This window comes from Phocoena sinus, chromosome 16 (assembly GCF_008692025.1).
Source record: "Phocoena sinus isolate mPhoSin1 chromosome 16, mPhoSin1.pri, whole genome shotgun sequence".
NCBI lineage: Eukaryota > Metazoa > Chordata > Mammalia > Artiodactyla > Phocoenidae > Phocoena > Phocoena sinus.
In genome coordinates this window covers 43966664-43985089 of record NC_045778.1, presented here as the reverse complement: position 1 = coordinate 43985089, position 18426 = coordinate 43966664, and the positions used below count along the sequence as shown (strand labels likewise).

General features: G+C 33.8%; 1 protein-coding gene across 1 annotated transcript in view; it reads right to left on the bottom strand.

Annotated features, from left to right (window-relative positions):
* PCDH15 (protocadherin related 15) overlaps positions 1 to 18426 on the bottom strand; it is a 743572-nt gene that overhangs the window by 42731 nt on the left and 682415 nt on the right. The window contains 2 exon segments of the mRNA XM_032608284.1: positions 1685 to 1773; positions 11524 to 11739. Of these exon segments, the coding sequence (XP_032464175.1) occupies positions 1685 to 1773; positions 11524 to 11739 (305 nt within the window).

Below are 18426 nucleotides of genomic sequence, written 5' to 3'. Positions count from 1 at the left end.
TTCATTGAATGTTCACAATTTCCATTGTCCTAGATGGCTTATATTATTTAGTTCTCACAACAGTTCTATGACAGGAGTTTTATCTGGTCAACAAGTGGTGAAAATGAGTCTGGGGAAGATTAAATTATTTGTCCAAGCTCATGTTTCAAAACCAGTATTATATGAAGTCAAAGCTCCTTTCACAGTGATATATTTCTCTCAAGACTTGAAAGATGCCTGATTTTTCTCTTTCATATCTTCATATCCATGTAAGAGGAATAAATCATATAATTGCTATGAAATTATACTTTTACATTGCCATTTTTTCCAGTTTTTATAAATTTTGTCTCAATATGAAGAAAAGGGCATCATGATTTTGCTTGTATAACATTTTCATTCAGTAAAATGCATCAAATGCTTACTATATAACTGGAATTATGGTAGTGAAAAGTAGATTTCCTATCCTTATGAAGCTTATATTAAATTGATATAAATATAAACATTAAATAATGCTTTGAACAAAAGCAGAACAAAGGCTTAGAGGTTGAGAAGAGTGTCATCTATTTTGGATAGGGTAATCAGAAAAGCCTGCCTCGATAGATGACATTAAAGCAGCTAAGAGACAGGCATAATTCTAACTTTTTTCAGGTGTAATCAGCTATTATTTTAATAAAGGTTAAGCATGTGTAAACCACTTTTGCAGAAGTAAACAAGACACTGTGTGATTGCTATTCTACACTTAAATGTTGATAATCACCTCTTTCATAGGACATTTTAAATTTGGTGAAACTAACAAGTAATGGTTGCAAAGCACATATGCTTTTATTACAGGAGAGTCTCTCATGCCTTAATCAGTGCCTATTGTATTTTACTTCACACATAATTACTAAAAGGTTAGCTGTATGACTATCTGAAGCTTCTTCTGGCAACTTGGAAGTGTAAGATATTTTGCTCAAAGAGACAAATTGACAGTAATTGACATCTGTCAACATGAACTCAACAGAAGACAAGAGATAACTAACAAATACAACTATAAAATTATTAAATGACGGAAGGCTAGGTTAGGGTAGTTAAGAGTGAAATAGTAAAGACATTTTAATAATCCTTGATAACATTTAGAATATTAGAGAACTGTGAATTCATAATCACAATTTGAGTCAACAATAACATATTCAGCCATGTACAGTGTACACACTGTTCAAAAGGCAGAGGGGAATGACATACATTTTAGAATAATTTAAATATATGTTGTTTAAAATTAGCAATCTTAGTTTTTAAAAGAATAAGCTTTAGCCATCTAGATACATCACTTTGAGAAACAGCATTCCCCAGACTAGCTGGATTACTGAGATAATGAGCTTTTTCAAGAATCTGGGGCCACAAAATCAAGACATATACTCAAATAATTAAGTTATGATTTATTTGTTATATGCAGCATTTTGAGTTTATGTTGACCCATCAGTCAAAGCATTCTGAATAATGAGATCTTCTCACATCTAATTTTCATTCCTATTTGAACGTACTCTTAGAATCTTCACATATTCCAAATGAAGCTACCGATTTCAATAAGAGTGAGCTAAATTGTTTTTAAGAAGGTATTATAAAATAAATGTTTAGTCTGAACACTATAATAATTAAAATGACTTAATTCAATAAAAACTATAGCCATATGAAAATAAACATATAAGTAAAGAAAAACCATTACTCTGTAAGTTCTTCTATCTTTCTTTCCACTATAGTAGGGGGTACATTAGAAACAATGACTTGCATATCCAGCTGATTGACCACAGAGACCTGAAAGAAGAAAAAACAGAATTCATTTGGCTTTTACTCATTAGCATTTCTATAATCAAAAATTAACATCTTTCCTTCCCTACTATGCATAGTGGTTTCCCATTTATAAATTTAGGAATAAATGATATTTCTAGCTACACAATTTCTACTAGGTATGTTGAAGCAGGTTGAGAATGACAGACTAATTGTTTACTTAGAAGTTATAGAACCCTAAGTGACTTCGACTGTTGTTGGTTTTGCGTTTGTTTTCTTGGCTTTTACAAAAGCATAAACGAAGGTGGTTTTGTATGTTTCTTTAATTGGGTTATTTAAGAACACTCAGAAAAATGGAAAACCCAGCTTTTAGATTTTATAAATCCTAAGAGATCATTTATTCATTGTGACTAAGAGTCTGGGATATGGATAGTTAGAATAATTCATTCCATGAAATCACCATATACAGAATTCATGTCTGCTTTAGCCAACTTTATGTTTGTGTAGCTAAAGAGATATATACATACAAACTTACAGAAAGGGCTAAGATGAACTAATTTAACAGCTGTTTATGAATCCATTCTTTCATGTAACATTTACAGAGTCCATTCTATGTTCTTATTTAGAAAAATGGAATAAAAACAATAGCATTTATTCTCTGCTTACAATGTATCATTTACTGTTTTTCTCAATGCTCTACAGAAATTAGCACTCATGTAATTCTATAAATCACCGTATCAGGTAGTTATGACTATCATTCCAATTTTTAAATATGAAAACTAATAAAACAAAGAGCCATTAATAACCTGGGCCCAAATAAGCATCATCTCCAGAATATGTGATCTTTACTATTACCCAATACAGATGTAAAAAATGTAAAGTCAAATCATACACTGTGCTGCACATACATTACACAATTAAAATTCTGTAAATGCATATACACCAGGACCATGAATTGGATACTCTGGATTAGGTATATTTAGCACCATATATCTGAATATAATTTATACTAGGGAATAACTTCATGTTTATATATATTTTTGATATAGGATGCAAATATAGTTGCCCATAGATGCCCTATCAGGAGTCACAAACTCAAATGTTTTCAGGGACCAGGCAGGTAACCTAAATGTGTGAAGTAGCCAAAAGTATGAAATAATAGGGAGAACTGGAAGTCTCTCAAATCAGAGAGCATACAACTCCTCTGAAGAGGTCAGCTACTACTCATCTCTAATGAATGTTGCCATGTGGGAAAACAGGTGCAGATTTCCCGGGGTTTTCCATTTTTCAGGAAAAGAAATACTATGTGAAATATTTACAACTAATTTGAAATCTTTCAAACCATTTTGTGGGCCTAATAATTCATGTCTGCCCACTAGCCAGGTGTCTATCTTATTATCACCTGTGAGCAAATCGCTAACATTGGCAGTTCCAATCCTGTATCCCTAACTCATTACAGGCATCTGGGATCAAATGTTTAAATTTCCCTTAAACATGTACATGAATCTTGATTGTGTCTCCACACACACAAAAAAAATCTAAGTTCATTAGAATTAGGGATTATCACAGATTTTCTGTAATTTTGTCTTTTTATCTTTTTGTATCAGTCCTGAATAAAAAAACAGACAGAAATTACATATAAGGTTTTTTGTTATTTTTTTGTTTTGTTTTCTGTTTTTTGTTTTAGTTTTTAGTAGTAAAAGTACATGGTAAAAATCTCTAGAAAAATATATATGAGATTTGTGCAAATGTGTTTCCTTTCTTCCTTCCTTTGCTCTCTTTCTTCTTTCTTTTCTTCCTTCCTTCCTTATCTTTTTTTCCCTTCCTTTCAACATTGGACCAGGAAAGGTAAAAAAAAAAATTCTGGTCAAAAACAAACAGCCTGGAACAAATAGTAATCATGGACTATTTTCTCAACAAGAGTAGATTTCTCAACTTCCTCTGGAGTTTAGTGGAACCGTATGGTGGAGTTTTGACCAATGGAAAGTTAGTGGAAAGGAAGAAATAAATATTCTTAAATCTGCCTCATGAGTGAACTTCCCCTTTCTTTCCCAATCTCTATCTGAATAAAGAGGCCATAGAGAAGGGCACAGAAACATTTGCAAGAGAGCTGTCAAGAACACTACCCAACCATATATGCTCTCATTGTTGTGTCATGTGAAAGAAAAATAAAACCTGTTAGTTTAAACCACTGAAATTTTAGAATTTTCTGTTACACAATCAGCCTACCAAGACAAGCACCCAGGAACTTATTACACACAGCTGTTAGATTTTCACTAACTGTAGAACAACGAAAAACTAGAATGTTAGTTATATTTGGTGCAGGGAAATGGCAAAATTTCCCCTTGTGTACATAAGTTCTGAGTTTTGGAAGTTGATTTACAAGTAAACTGTTGGAATGCAATCAATTCAAGTGCTAGGGACTCTATTTGGAAGCAAAATTTGGCCTTGCAGATATAAGTAACTCTATCATTTGCGTTTAAAGGACTGTCAGTACTTTCTCTTTATTCAGAAGGATAAATTACTTCAAAAGGAATTTTTAATTTGTTAAACAAAATGAATTAAGATTTAAGGTCCTCTGGAATATATACATATTAAGCTTACAATTTATCAAAAATATTTTCTGAACTTAATTATTTTGAAAACATGCTTTTGTACTCTTAAAATAAAACAATAATGTATTTCTAATTCTGATAAGATACAAAACTCAGACTGCATTTAACTACAAAAGTAGTTTTCTTAGATTTACCTATAAATAGTTAATTTAAAATCTCCTTAAAGTATTGACATATTATTCATGTAGAAGGTACACAGTTTAACTATGAAAATGAAGACAATAAGCTATTATAGCTTAAATTTTGATCTTTCAAAAATATTATATGTCCCTGAATCATTGGTTTCTTATACCATCTATAGCAAAGATATTTATATGTTTAAGATTACTAGACTTTATTTATGTTACTTTTCTAGTATAGCCTTTATGCAAATACTTTCAGAAATACACATCAGTGTATTATACTAAACACTTAAAAAATTCTACTTTAAAGTTGCTTCACTTAATTCTTTATGCCTTAATTACTAATGAAAGTTTTTCCAAAAAATTATTTTTATCATTTTTGGGACTGATCTTTGTAATGGATTAAAATTACTAGGTATTGTCAAAAGGAAAAAGGAAAAGTAACATTTGTGCAGCACATAATTCCAAAAACAGAGGTTATCAATTTACATACTTTATTACTTCTAAATCCTTTTAATTCTTTCTCATAAACCTCTTATAACTCCCCTTTTTTGTATTCATTCTCATATAGTTTAGATAGGCAGTCCAATAGAAATATAATGTGAGACACAAAAACATGTCAGATACATAATTTTCAATTTTCTGGTAATCACAATAGAAAGATAAAAACTAGTGAAATTAATTCAATAATACATTTAACTCAATATATTATCATTCCAACATGTAATCAATCTAAAACAACTTATTAAGGAGATTTTTTACTTTTTTTTTTTCATGTTAAGTCTTTGAAGTCCAGTGTGTATTTTACACAGTACATCTAAATGCAACCTAGCCACATTTCAAGTGCTCGGAAGCCACAGAGCTAACGTATTATACAGTGAATAGAGAACCACACAATTTACTGCTTGGACTGGACAATATCTCTCCTGTCTCTGGTACCACCTCACTTTTCTTGAAAAGAAGAGGTACCTTAAGAACTTTTTAAAGATAATTGTGTATATTTTCTTCAATACTCCACCAAAACTCAAGTGGAAGCTTCTTCAAGGTGAGTTTCAATGTGAAATCTAAAACCGTGTTCAGTTACATTAAAATACATTTATCTGTCTTGCACTTTGAATGGATTTTTTATCTTTGAATTTTTTTTAACATCTTGCATTGGTCATTTGGAAAATATTGGTTCACTGAATATTGCAGATTTTTCAAATGTTGACACATTTCATTACACAATATCAAGAAAAAAAATCAAATTCTTTAATATGACCACTGATCTCATCAGAAAAGTCTTTGAGTAATGGGGAAGCTGTCAAGTTCACAGTAGTGAATATATGCTTCCCAATATTCTAATTTGTGCTTGAAGGCTTGAATGTCATCATTAACAATAAATACTGTCAGTTGTTTTCCTTGAATTGACAGTCTCACCTTATTCATTTTTGTGTAAATGCCTATCAAATATTCAAGTCTGAATAACCGTATTTTATCTCTGAGTTATTTTTTCAAATAAAAAGCTATTCCTTGAAAAAAGCAGCTAATTCAACTTGCATAGAGCTTTTCTCTCAGACAACCATGATACTTCCATACACACCAGAAGTGCTTTATACCTACTTCCTATTTCATTACAGAAAATATTGAAAAAGTATTTAGTCAAGAGTAGACATTGGTTAAAATTAATGTTTTACTGCGTTAGTAAGGGCATTCTTAGTTGAAACAGGCTTTCTTTTTTTCTGTTTATGTATGGCTATGAAGCATACAATGGCAGCAGCAGAGCAAGTGCAACATGGTAAAAAGGCAAATCATGTCCTAGTATCCTTATTAAAAGAGATTTGATCTCATGGGCCCTGAAATGATTTGGGGGATCCTCAGGTTTTCATGGACCACACTTTGAGAACTGCTAACCTGTATTGTAAGAGAGGGGCCATTCACTCACTGAACTCATAGGCATTTAGTACTCACTCAGTAACAGGAATTATTCTAGGTGCTTGAGATAACATCAGGGATTTAAATAAATAAATAACATGTCCTCATGGAGTTTTTCTGAGGAAAATCCATGAATATAAGTCTTTTGAAAAAAGAAAGCAATAAAGCGATGTAAAATGACACAGTATGTTGCAATATTAACTAGGATGGTGAGAGTAGGCTTCACTGTGAAATACATTCTTGCAAATATTTAGAAGAGATAAAGAGAGCTAGTCCTGAACACGTTTGGGGGAAAAGCATTCTAGGTAGAGCCATTGCAAAATCTCTAAAGTGAGAGCATTTCTGGCTATTTGAGGAACAGCAAATTGGCCAATATTATTGGGTTTGAAGGAGTCAGAGGGAGAAGAGTAGAAAACAGATCATTGGAGGCCAGATTACCAAGGGTCTCATAGTCTTTTATAATGATCTAAGTAATTTCTCTGAAAGAATTGGGGTGATATTAGAAAATTCTGAGCAGAGAAATAACAGGACCTGAATTACATTTTAAGATATCACTTTACTTGCTATATTAAAACCAGACTTTAGCAGGGCAAGCGTGGAAGCATGAGAGCAAGTTAGTGAGTTTGCACAATGACACAGGTGAGTTATGATGATTGTTCAACCAAACTGTAACAGAAGTTTTGGAAAATGTGCCGATAACACACATATGTAGCATATGTATCTTATAGTACATATATATACACAACATTATTTACTGAGGAATTAAATGTGTGGTTGAGTAGAGAAAGGAATTAAGAAATTTTTAGCCTAAAGAATTCAAAGTTCATTTGGTCATCAAGCGAAACTGGGAAGATTATAGGTGGGAGAGATGTGATGAGGGAGAGGAGTTCAGCTTAGGAAACATAAATAGATCTTTAGTAGATATTCAAGTGTAACACTGCATGTACACTTGGACATTTGAATTTGCTGTTCAGGAATGAGCTTTGGGGTGAAGATATAAATTTGACATTTTCTAATATATAGACGATATATATATACATATATATATAGATATAGATATAGATATATTTTTTTTTGCGGTGCGCAAGCCTCTCACTGCTGTGGCCTCTCCCATTGCAGAGCACAGGCTCCGGATGCACAGACTCAGCGGCCATAGCTCACGGGCCCAGCCGCTCTGCGGCATGTGGGATCTTCCCGGACCGGGGCACGAACCCGTGTCCCCTGCATTGGCAGGCAGATTCTCAACCACTGCGCCACCAGGGAAGCCCTATAGACGATATTTTAAAGTTGTTGGACTGAATGAGTTTACTGAGTCAGTGAGTGCAGATAGAAAAGAGAATTAACGTCCAAGCTCTACGGAACATTGACTAAAAGGTCAGGAGCAGAAAATAAACCAGCAAAAGAGGTTGAGAAGGAATGAACAGTGAGGGAAGAGAAAAATAAGAGCATGGTGGCCTGAAAGCCTAGGAAAGGTAATAATCAATCAAGTGCTGCTGATGGTTCAAATAAGATGAAGACTGAAATTACCAGTGCATTTAATAAGTGAAAGCCATTGATGATGCTGACATAAGCAATTCTGGGTGAGTGTTGGGAGAGGAATTTTGATTCAAGAGGGTTTAAGAGATTAGATGGTGAGAAATTAGAGTTGGCACTAACAATGAATTTTTCTGGAAAGAGGAACATAGAAATGGAGTGGTAGCTGGAACGAGATGTAGGTCAAGAGGGTTTTTTTTTTTTTATAATTTTTGAAGCTAGGAAAAATAGCACAGTTATGGGAATAATCAAATAAAGAGGGGCTATTGTTACTGATAATGTATAAAAGAAGTAGGAGAGTTGCTGAAACAGTGTCCTAGCGCTGGTGAGCAGAATTGGATCTGTTGCACATGTGGAGGTAATGGCTCCAGATAAAAGCATAGAGAATTGGGCTTCCCTGGTGGCGCAGTGGTTAAGAATCCGCCTGCCAGTGCAGGGGACACGGGTTCGAGCTCTGGTCCTGGAAGATCCCACATGCCGCGGAGCAACTAAGCCTGTGCGCCACAGCTACTAAGCCTGCGCTCTAGAGCTTGCGAGACACCACTATTGAGCCTCCGTGCCACAACTACTGAAACCCACATGCCTAGAGCCCATGCTCTGCAACAAAAGAAGCCACCACAATGAGAATCCTGTGCACCGCAGTGAAGAGTAGCCCCCGCTCGCCACAACTAGAGAAAGCCCACACGCAGCAACAAAGACCCAATGCAGCCAAAAAGAAAAAAAAAAGCATAGAGAATTCATCTAAACAAACAGGAAATAAGGCATAGAATGTTGGTGAAAATACTGGTAAGTAGGCGGATTTAGTGGCAGGAGTTGTAGAAGTATCTTTTTAAATGCTTTATCTTTCAGTGAAATAGGATGCCAGTTAATTAGGCAATTGTGAGGATGAGGAAGCGTTGAGGATTGTGAGAGAGAAGCTCTTCTAGGAGAGAAGGAACATGAATGGACCAAGAAATACAATGTGGTTACTGGACAATGTAAGAGCTCACTTGGGGGCTTTCATCATCAATTTAAAGTAAGACTAACTATATAATTGTACATGTTTTTGCAGGCATCCAGCATGGATATAGGTCTGGAGAAAGGAGAAAGCTGGAATTAACAAGAGTTATGTTTTTTCCAAGTGAGTGTGATGTAGGGAAAGAGGGCAAGGAAGTTGCATTTTTATGTGATTGAGTGCTTGTAATAATTAATAATGTACTATAAATCTGGCAAGCAGGAAAGAGAAAACATGACGAGTGGAGGGAAAATGAAAACATAGTAGGCTAAACAGGAAATAGACTGAAGGTCTTGGTGGAGATAGAAGAGTGCTGCAGTTAGCTGAGCACACTTAGTATTATGGTCAAAGAATGGGAGGTTTGAAATGGAGGTTACAGAGGGGGTGCCGTAAGTGGTAATGGCAAAAATAACTCACGTTTTAAGTGGTTGCAGTAGGATGGAGAGTAAAGCCATTGGAGGAAGGGCATTCAAGAGATTGTGAGTTCAGAATATTGGAAGAATCATCTCTGCATATAATGAAATTGCTCAAACTTAGGACAGGAGGATTGTTGGAGAAAGTAACAGTAACTCAGGAGGGGAACTCATTGAGATATGTTGGGGATTGACCCAAGGCTTGGGAGATCCCAGCAATAGAGTGAGGCAGCGAGTGACAGTCAGATGATGAAAATCAAGGCTGATTCCTAGGAAGGAGGGTCTAGAAGCAGTGATGTTGTACATTGAGGATCCTACTCCAGCAGTGGATAGTACGAAGTCTGTGACAAACAAAAACAGAAAAGAATACAAACAAAAGCTACTGCTTGAGAAGGCAGCAGTAGAAGTAGCAGCCTCAGGGGAAAACCAGATTTGCATTAAGTAAGAAAGTTCTATCTAAATTAAAAATCATATCTTCACTCACCTTTACTAAAAATTTTTCAATGATTTCCCATTATTTTAAGAAAAAGTTCTAATATTTTTAATATGGGCTACATCTTTTATTGATATATGGACCACCTACTTCCATCTCCAGCCCTGTCTCTCATTCACTTTCTCTCCCTCACTCTCCCAAGCTGAGTAAATATCAGTCATTCAGAACTGTCATGATTTCCCTTCCTTCTTGGTTCTGGCACGTGTTGTTCCCTCTGCTTAAATCTTATTTCTCTACGTCTCCCTTCTCTTGATTGAAAGGATTTCTGATTTTATAATAAATATCATTTTGCTAGGAAGGGTTTCTCATATACATATTGTGGTTAATAAATATATCACATTATGTTTACCTTAAATTTTATCTTTCTAAATATATTTTGGATAATTTTAAAGATATACTTTTAAATTTCCTCATAATAGTTTAGAGTCCAAATGAGAAATCTATAAACTTCACATTGCTTATGTACATATTACATATATAACCTATAGTTATGTTTTGTTTATGTTATTGTAATATTTTAATTATATAATATTTTAATTATATAGTGTAGTATCCTTATTATGTTGTCTTAAAGACCACAATGTGCGTATCTTAAATAACAGGAGAGAAATGACAACATTATTTTATATAAGGTTTACAGATCTTATTTTGATCAGAAAATCTATGCCAACCTTAATATCTTCTATGTCAAAAGCGTTTTGGCTTAGATTGGCCTTTGTTTATTCTATTGCAGCTTTACTGTTATAAATATAAAGAGTGTTCTGGTCTTCATTTCCACCACAATTATGGTGATTGGTCTTCACCATTACCTAAGAAAAATTTGATTGAGTCTGCATCTATTTGATGGTTAATATTGTCCTGATAACTAGATTAGGAGAATAGTGAAGACTGAAGATTTAGTAAGGTATAAACAGCAAAAGAAAAATTATACTTGATTTTGCCTTTATGTGACAAGTATTTCCAATAGTAATGATAATTATAACTTTTACTAATTTCATCAGAAAAAAGTCTAAATAATCCACACTTCCAAAGTTGGTAGCAATTCCATAGGATAAATGCTTTGGTGTTGAGTATTTTGAATAAATGCCAGTATCAGACTGCCCTTGGTAATAACCCACCACTGACCTTGTGTACAGCCTAAGAAAAAGTCAGAGTAGAAAAGTGATATTATTGACTGAAGCCAAATATAACTCTGTCAAGGATCACCAATGTCATCAGTGGGGATTTTGGTAAAACAAGGAAGTCACCTCTGCTGGATCATGAATTTGCTCTAATACATTTCCTTTTGTTTTCTTAATTACAAAAGGCCTAAAAGTAAACAGTAATAAAAATTTCATACATTTTAATTTCTACAGCACAACTCTGTGAAGCATTTTAAAATTTTAAGTAGCTCCAGCCAACTTTATATTAAAATTGAGATCTGTAGACCAAACAGAAAACCAGTGCTTAAGACATTGCTGTCACAGTCATGTTTAAAAACATATGGTACATTTCCAAAATGTCAGAAAAAAAAAACAAACCATAAGGTATTTTTTAATATTCTAAACTATACATATTAACAACCTGGATGAAAATTAATCACATTCATGTTCTGGAAGATCTATTTCAAACATTTAAAAGTTCTAGGAATTAAAACACTGATCCCTGGTTAGTACTTGCATGTGCCCACCTATCTGAAGTTTTATCTACTCACAAGAACATCTGCTTTGCCACTTAGGCCCTTCCCATAGTCGTCAGTTGCAATGACTTGAAACTTGAAGTAAGACCTCCTCATATTATGGAAGAGCATAGCCGTTTTAATAAGCCCTGTGTATGTTTCCACCACGAATCCTTCTTTTCCCTCTTTAACTGGTGGTATTATGAGTCTGTATGCCATGGCACTATAATTGCCGGTATCTTTATCAGTAGCCTAGGAGGGAAAAAACACAGGTTATAAATAAGCAGGAAAAAAATAACCTTTGTTAAAGGGCTTATTTATGTTTGTAAGACAGTTTGTATTTCTTGTGTAATAATAACACAATAAAGCCCTCCTAAGGTTATATTTTTCTAGATGCTGTTATATAGATTTATAGACTTTGTGTACACAGGGTTGAATGGCTATAATGAGAAGGATAATGACTATGAAACTGTGAATACAAGGGACAGAGACACTAACTCAGTCCAGTTGATGAACCAAGTGTTTTGATTGGCATGTTTCATGGGTTCAACTCTGGGCTGAGATCCAAAATGGTTTAAGGATGAAACTGTTTACCTAAACATTGTCTTGTGTAATAGGCATAGCATGTGATTGTGCTTTTGATCTAACCTACTTCCTAAAGGGAAAAAAATAATGTATTAAAATATCTCAAATGACAACAGGACAGTGTTCAGATCTTTTAAACAATAAATCTTTTTTTTTTTTTTTTTTTTTGCGGTACGCAGGCATCTCACTGTTGTGGCCTCTCCCGTTGTGGAGCACAGGCTCTGGACGCGCAGGCTCAGCAGCCATGGCTCACGGGCCCAGCCGCTCCGCGGCATGTGGGATCTTCCCGGACCAGGGCACGAACCCATGTCCCCTGCATCGGCAGGTGGACTCTCAACCACTGCGCCACCAGGGAAGCCCTAAATCTAGATATATATATATGAAGAGATCCTAATTAGTTAGTGCCATATCAAAATTAGAGAGGGTTAGAATACCAATCCAGCTTCCTTTTTCATCAGCTTGTATCCTGATTAACTAATTTTTTTCCTGGTTGTAGGTACTTATGTTCTACATGTTGAGGTTTCTTCACGTTTAGAATTTTAAAAGAAATAGTTGCTTAGAATACTTTTAAAAAAATAAAGCTGTGAGCATAATAATATTAGCCTGGCTCTATGGTTTCTACTTCATGGGAATTTTTCAGAATACCAATTTGAGAATTATGTCACAGTGAAATATCTGAAAGTGGAATGGTGGATGAGATAGTTTTAGTGAATTTATACAAGGCTATGTAACTTTATTCATGATACTAGATGGGTAACATTTATATTTTAATTATTATAATTACTATTTTTATTATCTGGTTATTCTGATTTTATTAAATATTATTGTTAAATATCAGATATCAAGCATTTATGATTTACCATTACAATGCTAATAATTCTACAAAAATAATTTTGTTTAACAAAACTAAAACTCTCTGAGGAATATATTATTCTAGTTACATAAATTAGTGCCGTCCAATAGAATTTTCTGCAATAATGGAAATACTCTATATGTCCTCTGTCCAATGCAGTGGTCGCTAGCCACATATGACCACTGAACACTTGAAATGAGGCTAATATAACCAAGGCAGTGAAATGTGAATTTTTTTATTAAATGTAAATAGCCAAAGATGACAAAGTAAGTGGTAAAGTTGGGCTACAAATAATGACAATAATAGTAAATAATAGCAAATGTGTGTTGAGATTCAGCATAAGTTTGAATCTCTAGCTTTAAATCCTATATATGTGCTTAACCATTTAAAACATTTCAGGATAAATTTATCTGTTAGACAAGGTAACTTAAAGTTAAAAAAATCCAGATATTTTGCTGCAGGATAAAATATTTCTTGAAATTCATAAGTTAAAATTCTCAGCTTTAGAACAGGACAAGCTCGAGCTACCAGCTCATCTCTTTAAATGCTCCATATGTTTTACATAACGGCAGAGCTTAGTTTTTGCATTAGAGGAATAGTAATTAGATTCCAACATAGGTCACATTATCACTAAAGAGAAAAAAAAGAAAGAAAAATAGTTATCAAAGTGTTTATTTTTAAGCTTTGAATCCAGGTTTTTATTCATTTAACAAAGTATAAAATAAGAAATAAAAAGCACATTCCCAACTAAAATTAAAATCAGTTTGAATTAAGTAATCAAAGACATTTCTTTCATATACTGTGAGCAAATTTAAGACATGCTGTATCAGTCAAAGGTTAGGCTGAATATTATCCTTTCACTTATGATTAACATAGGTATTTTCCCTGAAATAAACATTTTACCATTAATGCAAACTTTATTGAGGTATAAGAAACTGGCACAAAAATGTACAAATCATAAATACACAGCTCAATAAAAATTTGCAAAATATACACATCCAATGGACCAGCACCTGCATCAAGAAATCAAACATTACCAACATCCCAGAACGTCCATCATGTCCTTCCAGCCATACCCAGTTCACCAGAGAAACCACTATCCTGATTTCTAACACCATTGATTAGTTATGCTTATTTTTTAACTTTATATTGATGGAATCATAATACATGGTCTGTTTCCTGTCTGACTTCTTCTACTCAATTTTGTGTTGTAAGATTCTAAACCTCAATATTTAAAAATAAACCCTGTAACACAACATAATCACATTTAGAAAAGAAAAGGCAGTTAAAGTAAAATCATCATGATTGCTTGGTATATTAAGCCTCTTTGCACAGTTCTTACTGATTAACTTCCATTTCAATAAACAAGTAATTTCACTTTGCTCTATTCCTAATTTATTAAATTATTATAACCACAAAGTGCCACATTTTACCTTAACAGATTAAGGTGTTTTTAAATATACTTTTCCTGAAACAAATAATCATTTAATACAAAAGTTTGGGTAACTCAGAAATATCTTTTTAAAATGATTTTCCCTAGTACATTAGTAGCAAATTGTCAAAAATGAGATACAGGGTTTAAAAAAATCATGTTTACTGGACCTTTTTTTTTTAATTGAATGAAAGATTTCTTAAATTCTATAGTGCTTTACAATTTTCAAAACTTTCACACAGATGATTTTATATAATCCCATTATAACCGCTTTTTTTTTTTCTCCTACCCCTATATTGCCCCTCTCCCCTTCCCTCTTTCCACTGGTAACCACTGGATTGTCCTCTATATCTGTGAGTCTGCTTCTTTTGTGTTTTTTTTTTCAAATATATAAAACTTTACTGTCATATGTATGTTGTTAGTAATGACTCCACTTTAAATTTTTAATCTTTGAGTAGGTTAGATCCTCTATGGAATCTGAAAAGATCGTATTTCAGAAAACACACATGAAGATAGTTGCCAGAACCATTAACAGTCTTTCAAATCTACCCCCTCTCTCCCAAGTATAGTTGAAACTAACAAGTTAAAACATGAATGACAAAAATTCCAGTAGGTACTCTACTTATGATCAATTTAAAGAATTATTAAGTTTAACTTTGTCTATTCAATTTCAATAAACACATGATTTAAAACAAAAACCTATATGCAGTTGACCCTTGCACAACTGGGTTTGAACTGCAGAGGGTCCACTTAAAGTCAGTGACTGAGGCTGGGTCAGTCTCAGGTTAACAACCTGTCAAGTGCTCTTTAAACCACAAAGTCCATTTACATTATTTGTGTAATGTTATGTTATAGCTGCTGTGGCGAGCTAACTTTTATTGAGCTATTATGATTTTCCAGGTACTATGTAAATACTTTTCATACATAATCTCATGCCATTCTTTAAGTTTTTTTTTTTTTTTTTGCAGTACGCGGGCCTCTCACTGTTGTGGCGTCTCCCGCTGCGGAGCACAGGCTCCAGATGCGCAGGTCCAGCGGCCATGGCTCACGGGCCCAGCCGCTCCGCGACATGTGGCATGTTCCCGGACCGGGGCACGAACCCGTGTCCCCTGCATCGGCAGGCGGACTCTCAACCACTGCGCCACCAGGGAAGCCCTTGAGTAAGTTTTATTGTTATTATTTTATAGATGAAGAGATGGAGGCACAGAGATTAGTAAGTTGCTCATAATCACAAAGATAAGTTGATAGCAAAGTTGGGTAAGTCTCATTCTAAAACCTATACTATAACCACTACATTCAATATGTCAGAATAAGTACCAGGACTAAAATCCCAGTGAAAACAACATTAACTGCTAGATAAATGGTCTTCAGAATTTTTCCTAGACATATCAAGGAGATAGAAAGACAATAATAAATATGCAGGTCAACAACCAAGAGAAAGCAAGAATACAAACAGCTTAGTACTGATGGTAGTTTCACCTAGAGGGTTTCTTCTGATCTAGGTGAACTTAAAATTTAATTTATGAGGTCTTGAGTGGCTCAGAGAATAGGAGGCAAGACCGAAGGCCCACGCATAGAAGTTAGTCTAATAAGACTTCACTCTCAAGAATGCTAAATTCTCACTTTAAGGGTGAATGAGAAAGTCATCTCTCCTTTCCAGCAACCACTGCCACTACCACCCAAAACTAAAAAGAAAACTGCCTGGTTTAAACCTTGATGTTGAATGCAGTGCAGAAAAAAGAAACAACCAAACAACAACAACAGAAAACAAAAACAAAAAAACCCCAAAACTTCCTTGAGACTCAATCCATAACCAACACAAGCCTTCATCGGAGTTTGTAGCCTTTATTCACACACTACCAATTTCCTCAACTCAAGGATAAACCACAGTATTCTCAATTTGTAAATTCGGTGGTCCTGAGCTCTACCTGAATGAACAGAAAACCCACAACTGAGAATTTGAGAAACTGGTCTTTGATAATGGCCTAGCCTCCTCACAGAAGCAAGCACTTTTTCAAAAAAGCTACCTCCAACATATGCCTCAAAGAATTCTAACAAATAAGTTTCAAGAAAGATGAAAACTTAAAGTCACATAATTCTCAAAATGAACAAGAAACAAAATACCACGAATAAAGAGTCTGTTGTGATAAAAAATGAAAGTCGAACCCACAAAAGCTTTAGATATTTGAATTAGTGGACAGAGAGCATAAAGTAAATGAACAATATGTTCCACTAAACAACAGTGATCTGTAAAATACAAATAAAATGAGAATAGTTGAACTTAAGTAAAATGTATTTTCTAGAAATGAAAAAAATAATAATTGAAATAAAAAGCTCATAAATGAAGTTGTTAGAAGGTTAGGCATAGGGCACAAGAGTATTAGTGAACTAAATGACAGAGCAAAAGTTAGGCCTGATGCATTCTGGGGGGCTAAGTACCAGTTTGGAAGGAAAAACTTTGCCTAAAATGTCATTAGTGAACTCAAGCATGAATAGAGCAAAAGAGCCAAGAGGTTAGAGCCAAGAGGTTTTTTCTTAAATAAATAAACTATTGTGTATATAACCTGCATTGTTTCCTTAAAAATGGGAAAACATTCATAGAGATATTCTATGAAAGGGAAAAAAAAATTATAAATCTAGTCCATCATTTTTTAGATAGTAATAAGGGGACATCTAACAAGTTTGGCTAAACGAATGTCTAAAAATTAAAACTGATCTATCATGAAAACTCTAAATGAATCAAATTTACTAAAGAATGAATGTCACTTTATTTATAACATCAGCTTCTTTATAATCAAAACTTTATACTGGGTTCCTGACACAGCCATTATTATGTAGAAGAGGTGACTCTGGAAGATCTGACTCACTGACTTTTGTGAATTTCTCTTAGTGAGCAAAATCAGGAAAGTTATGTCTAGAGCTGTTTTTAAAAACGGAAAGTCAGAAATGAATATTATAATTATATTTGCTGTAATTATATTTTTAAATGAAGGTTAAGACACAGGAAACCACTTATGCATTTCTAAGACCTCATCTGGAAATTTTAATGCACACAGGTGCCCAACATTAAGAGAAAATCACCAAATAACTGCTTCTATCATACAGGGGAGTAGGTGAGCCCATTAATTTTCTCACAGCCTAAATAACTGTTCCCCTCTGTTGCCTAAATGAATACTATGGATGCAGAAATATTAGTGGAATAATTAGTGATATCCAAAGAACTTGCAAAGCCCATTAAAGTCCAACAATGCTAACTTTTAACTTTTGCTTCTCAATTAGACACCGTTTTAACAGTTAACAGCACTGAAGGCTCACTCTCCCTGAAATAGAGTGTAAATATTTTTGAATGTCGGGGTAAAAGTTCTCAAATCTCACATTACCACGACTAATGTCAATATGTCAAGCTGTGTTTGTAAGGGGCAAAATGGCTCTTGCATTTTTAGAAACTACAAAGAAACCTTCATTTTAAAGCCCTTATAGGCAATATATCCAACATACAATAAAATATAAATAAGGAAAGTGTCAGGTAGATTGATCTAGTTAGAAGGCTATTTAAGACTTCTGTAAAAATGAAAACAAAAAAAAAGAGAGGAAAGAAACATTTTAAATAAGAAATCTTAGTATTTAATTTTTATAAGAACATCAAAAAAAGGACCATAGTCCAATAAAATAATCTCTAATTTCAATATGCCCATTAATCATTTACTTAATTGTAGTTAAGTAAAAGTCTAATGTAATTCAGAGATATTCTAATGAGTAAAACACAACTTGGTGTAGAAACAACAATTTAATAATGGTTTGTAAGATCATGCAACACAGAATTACAGAATTTTCAGGGGTTTTATTATTATTTTATCCTAGTTAGAATTTGCCAGTTTACTCTTAAGTTAAAGAGTGGTGGCAAATATCACACAGTAGTATCTATTTGAAAAATTAAAGAGAGAAACTGACCTTAAGATTAGCAAAATATTCCTTTTATAATTTTTTTAAAGTTATACATTGAAACATTCTGTATTACAGAAGGCATGAGAGTTCAAAATAATCAAGTCCTGCATTTATGTAATAACTG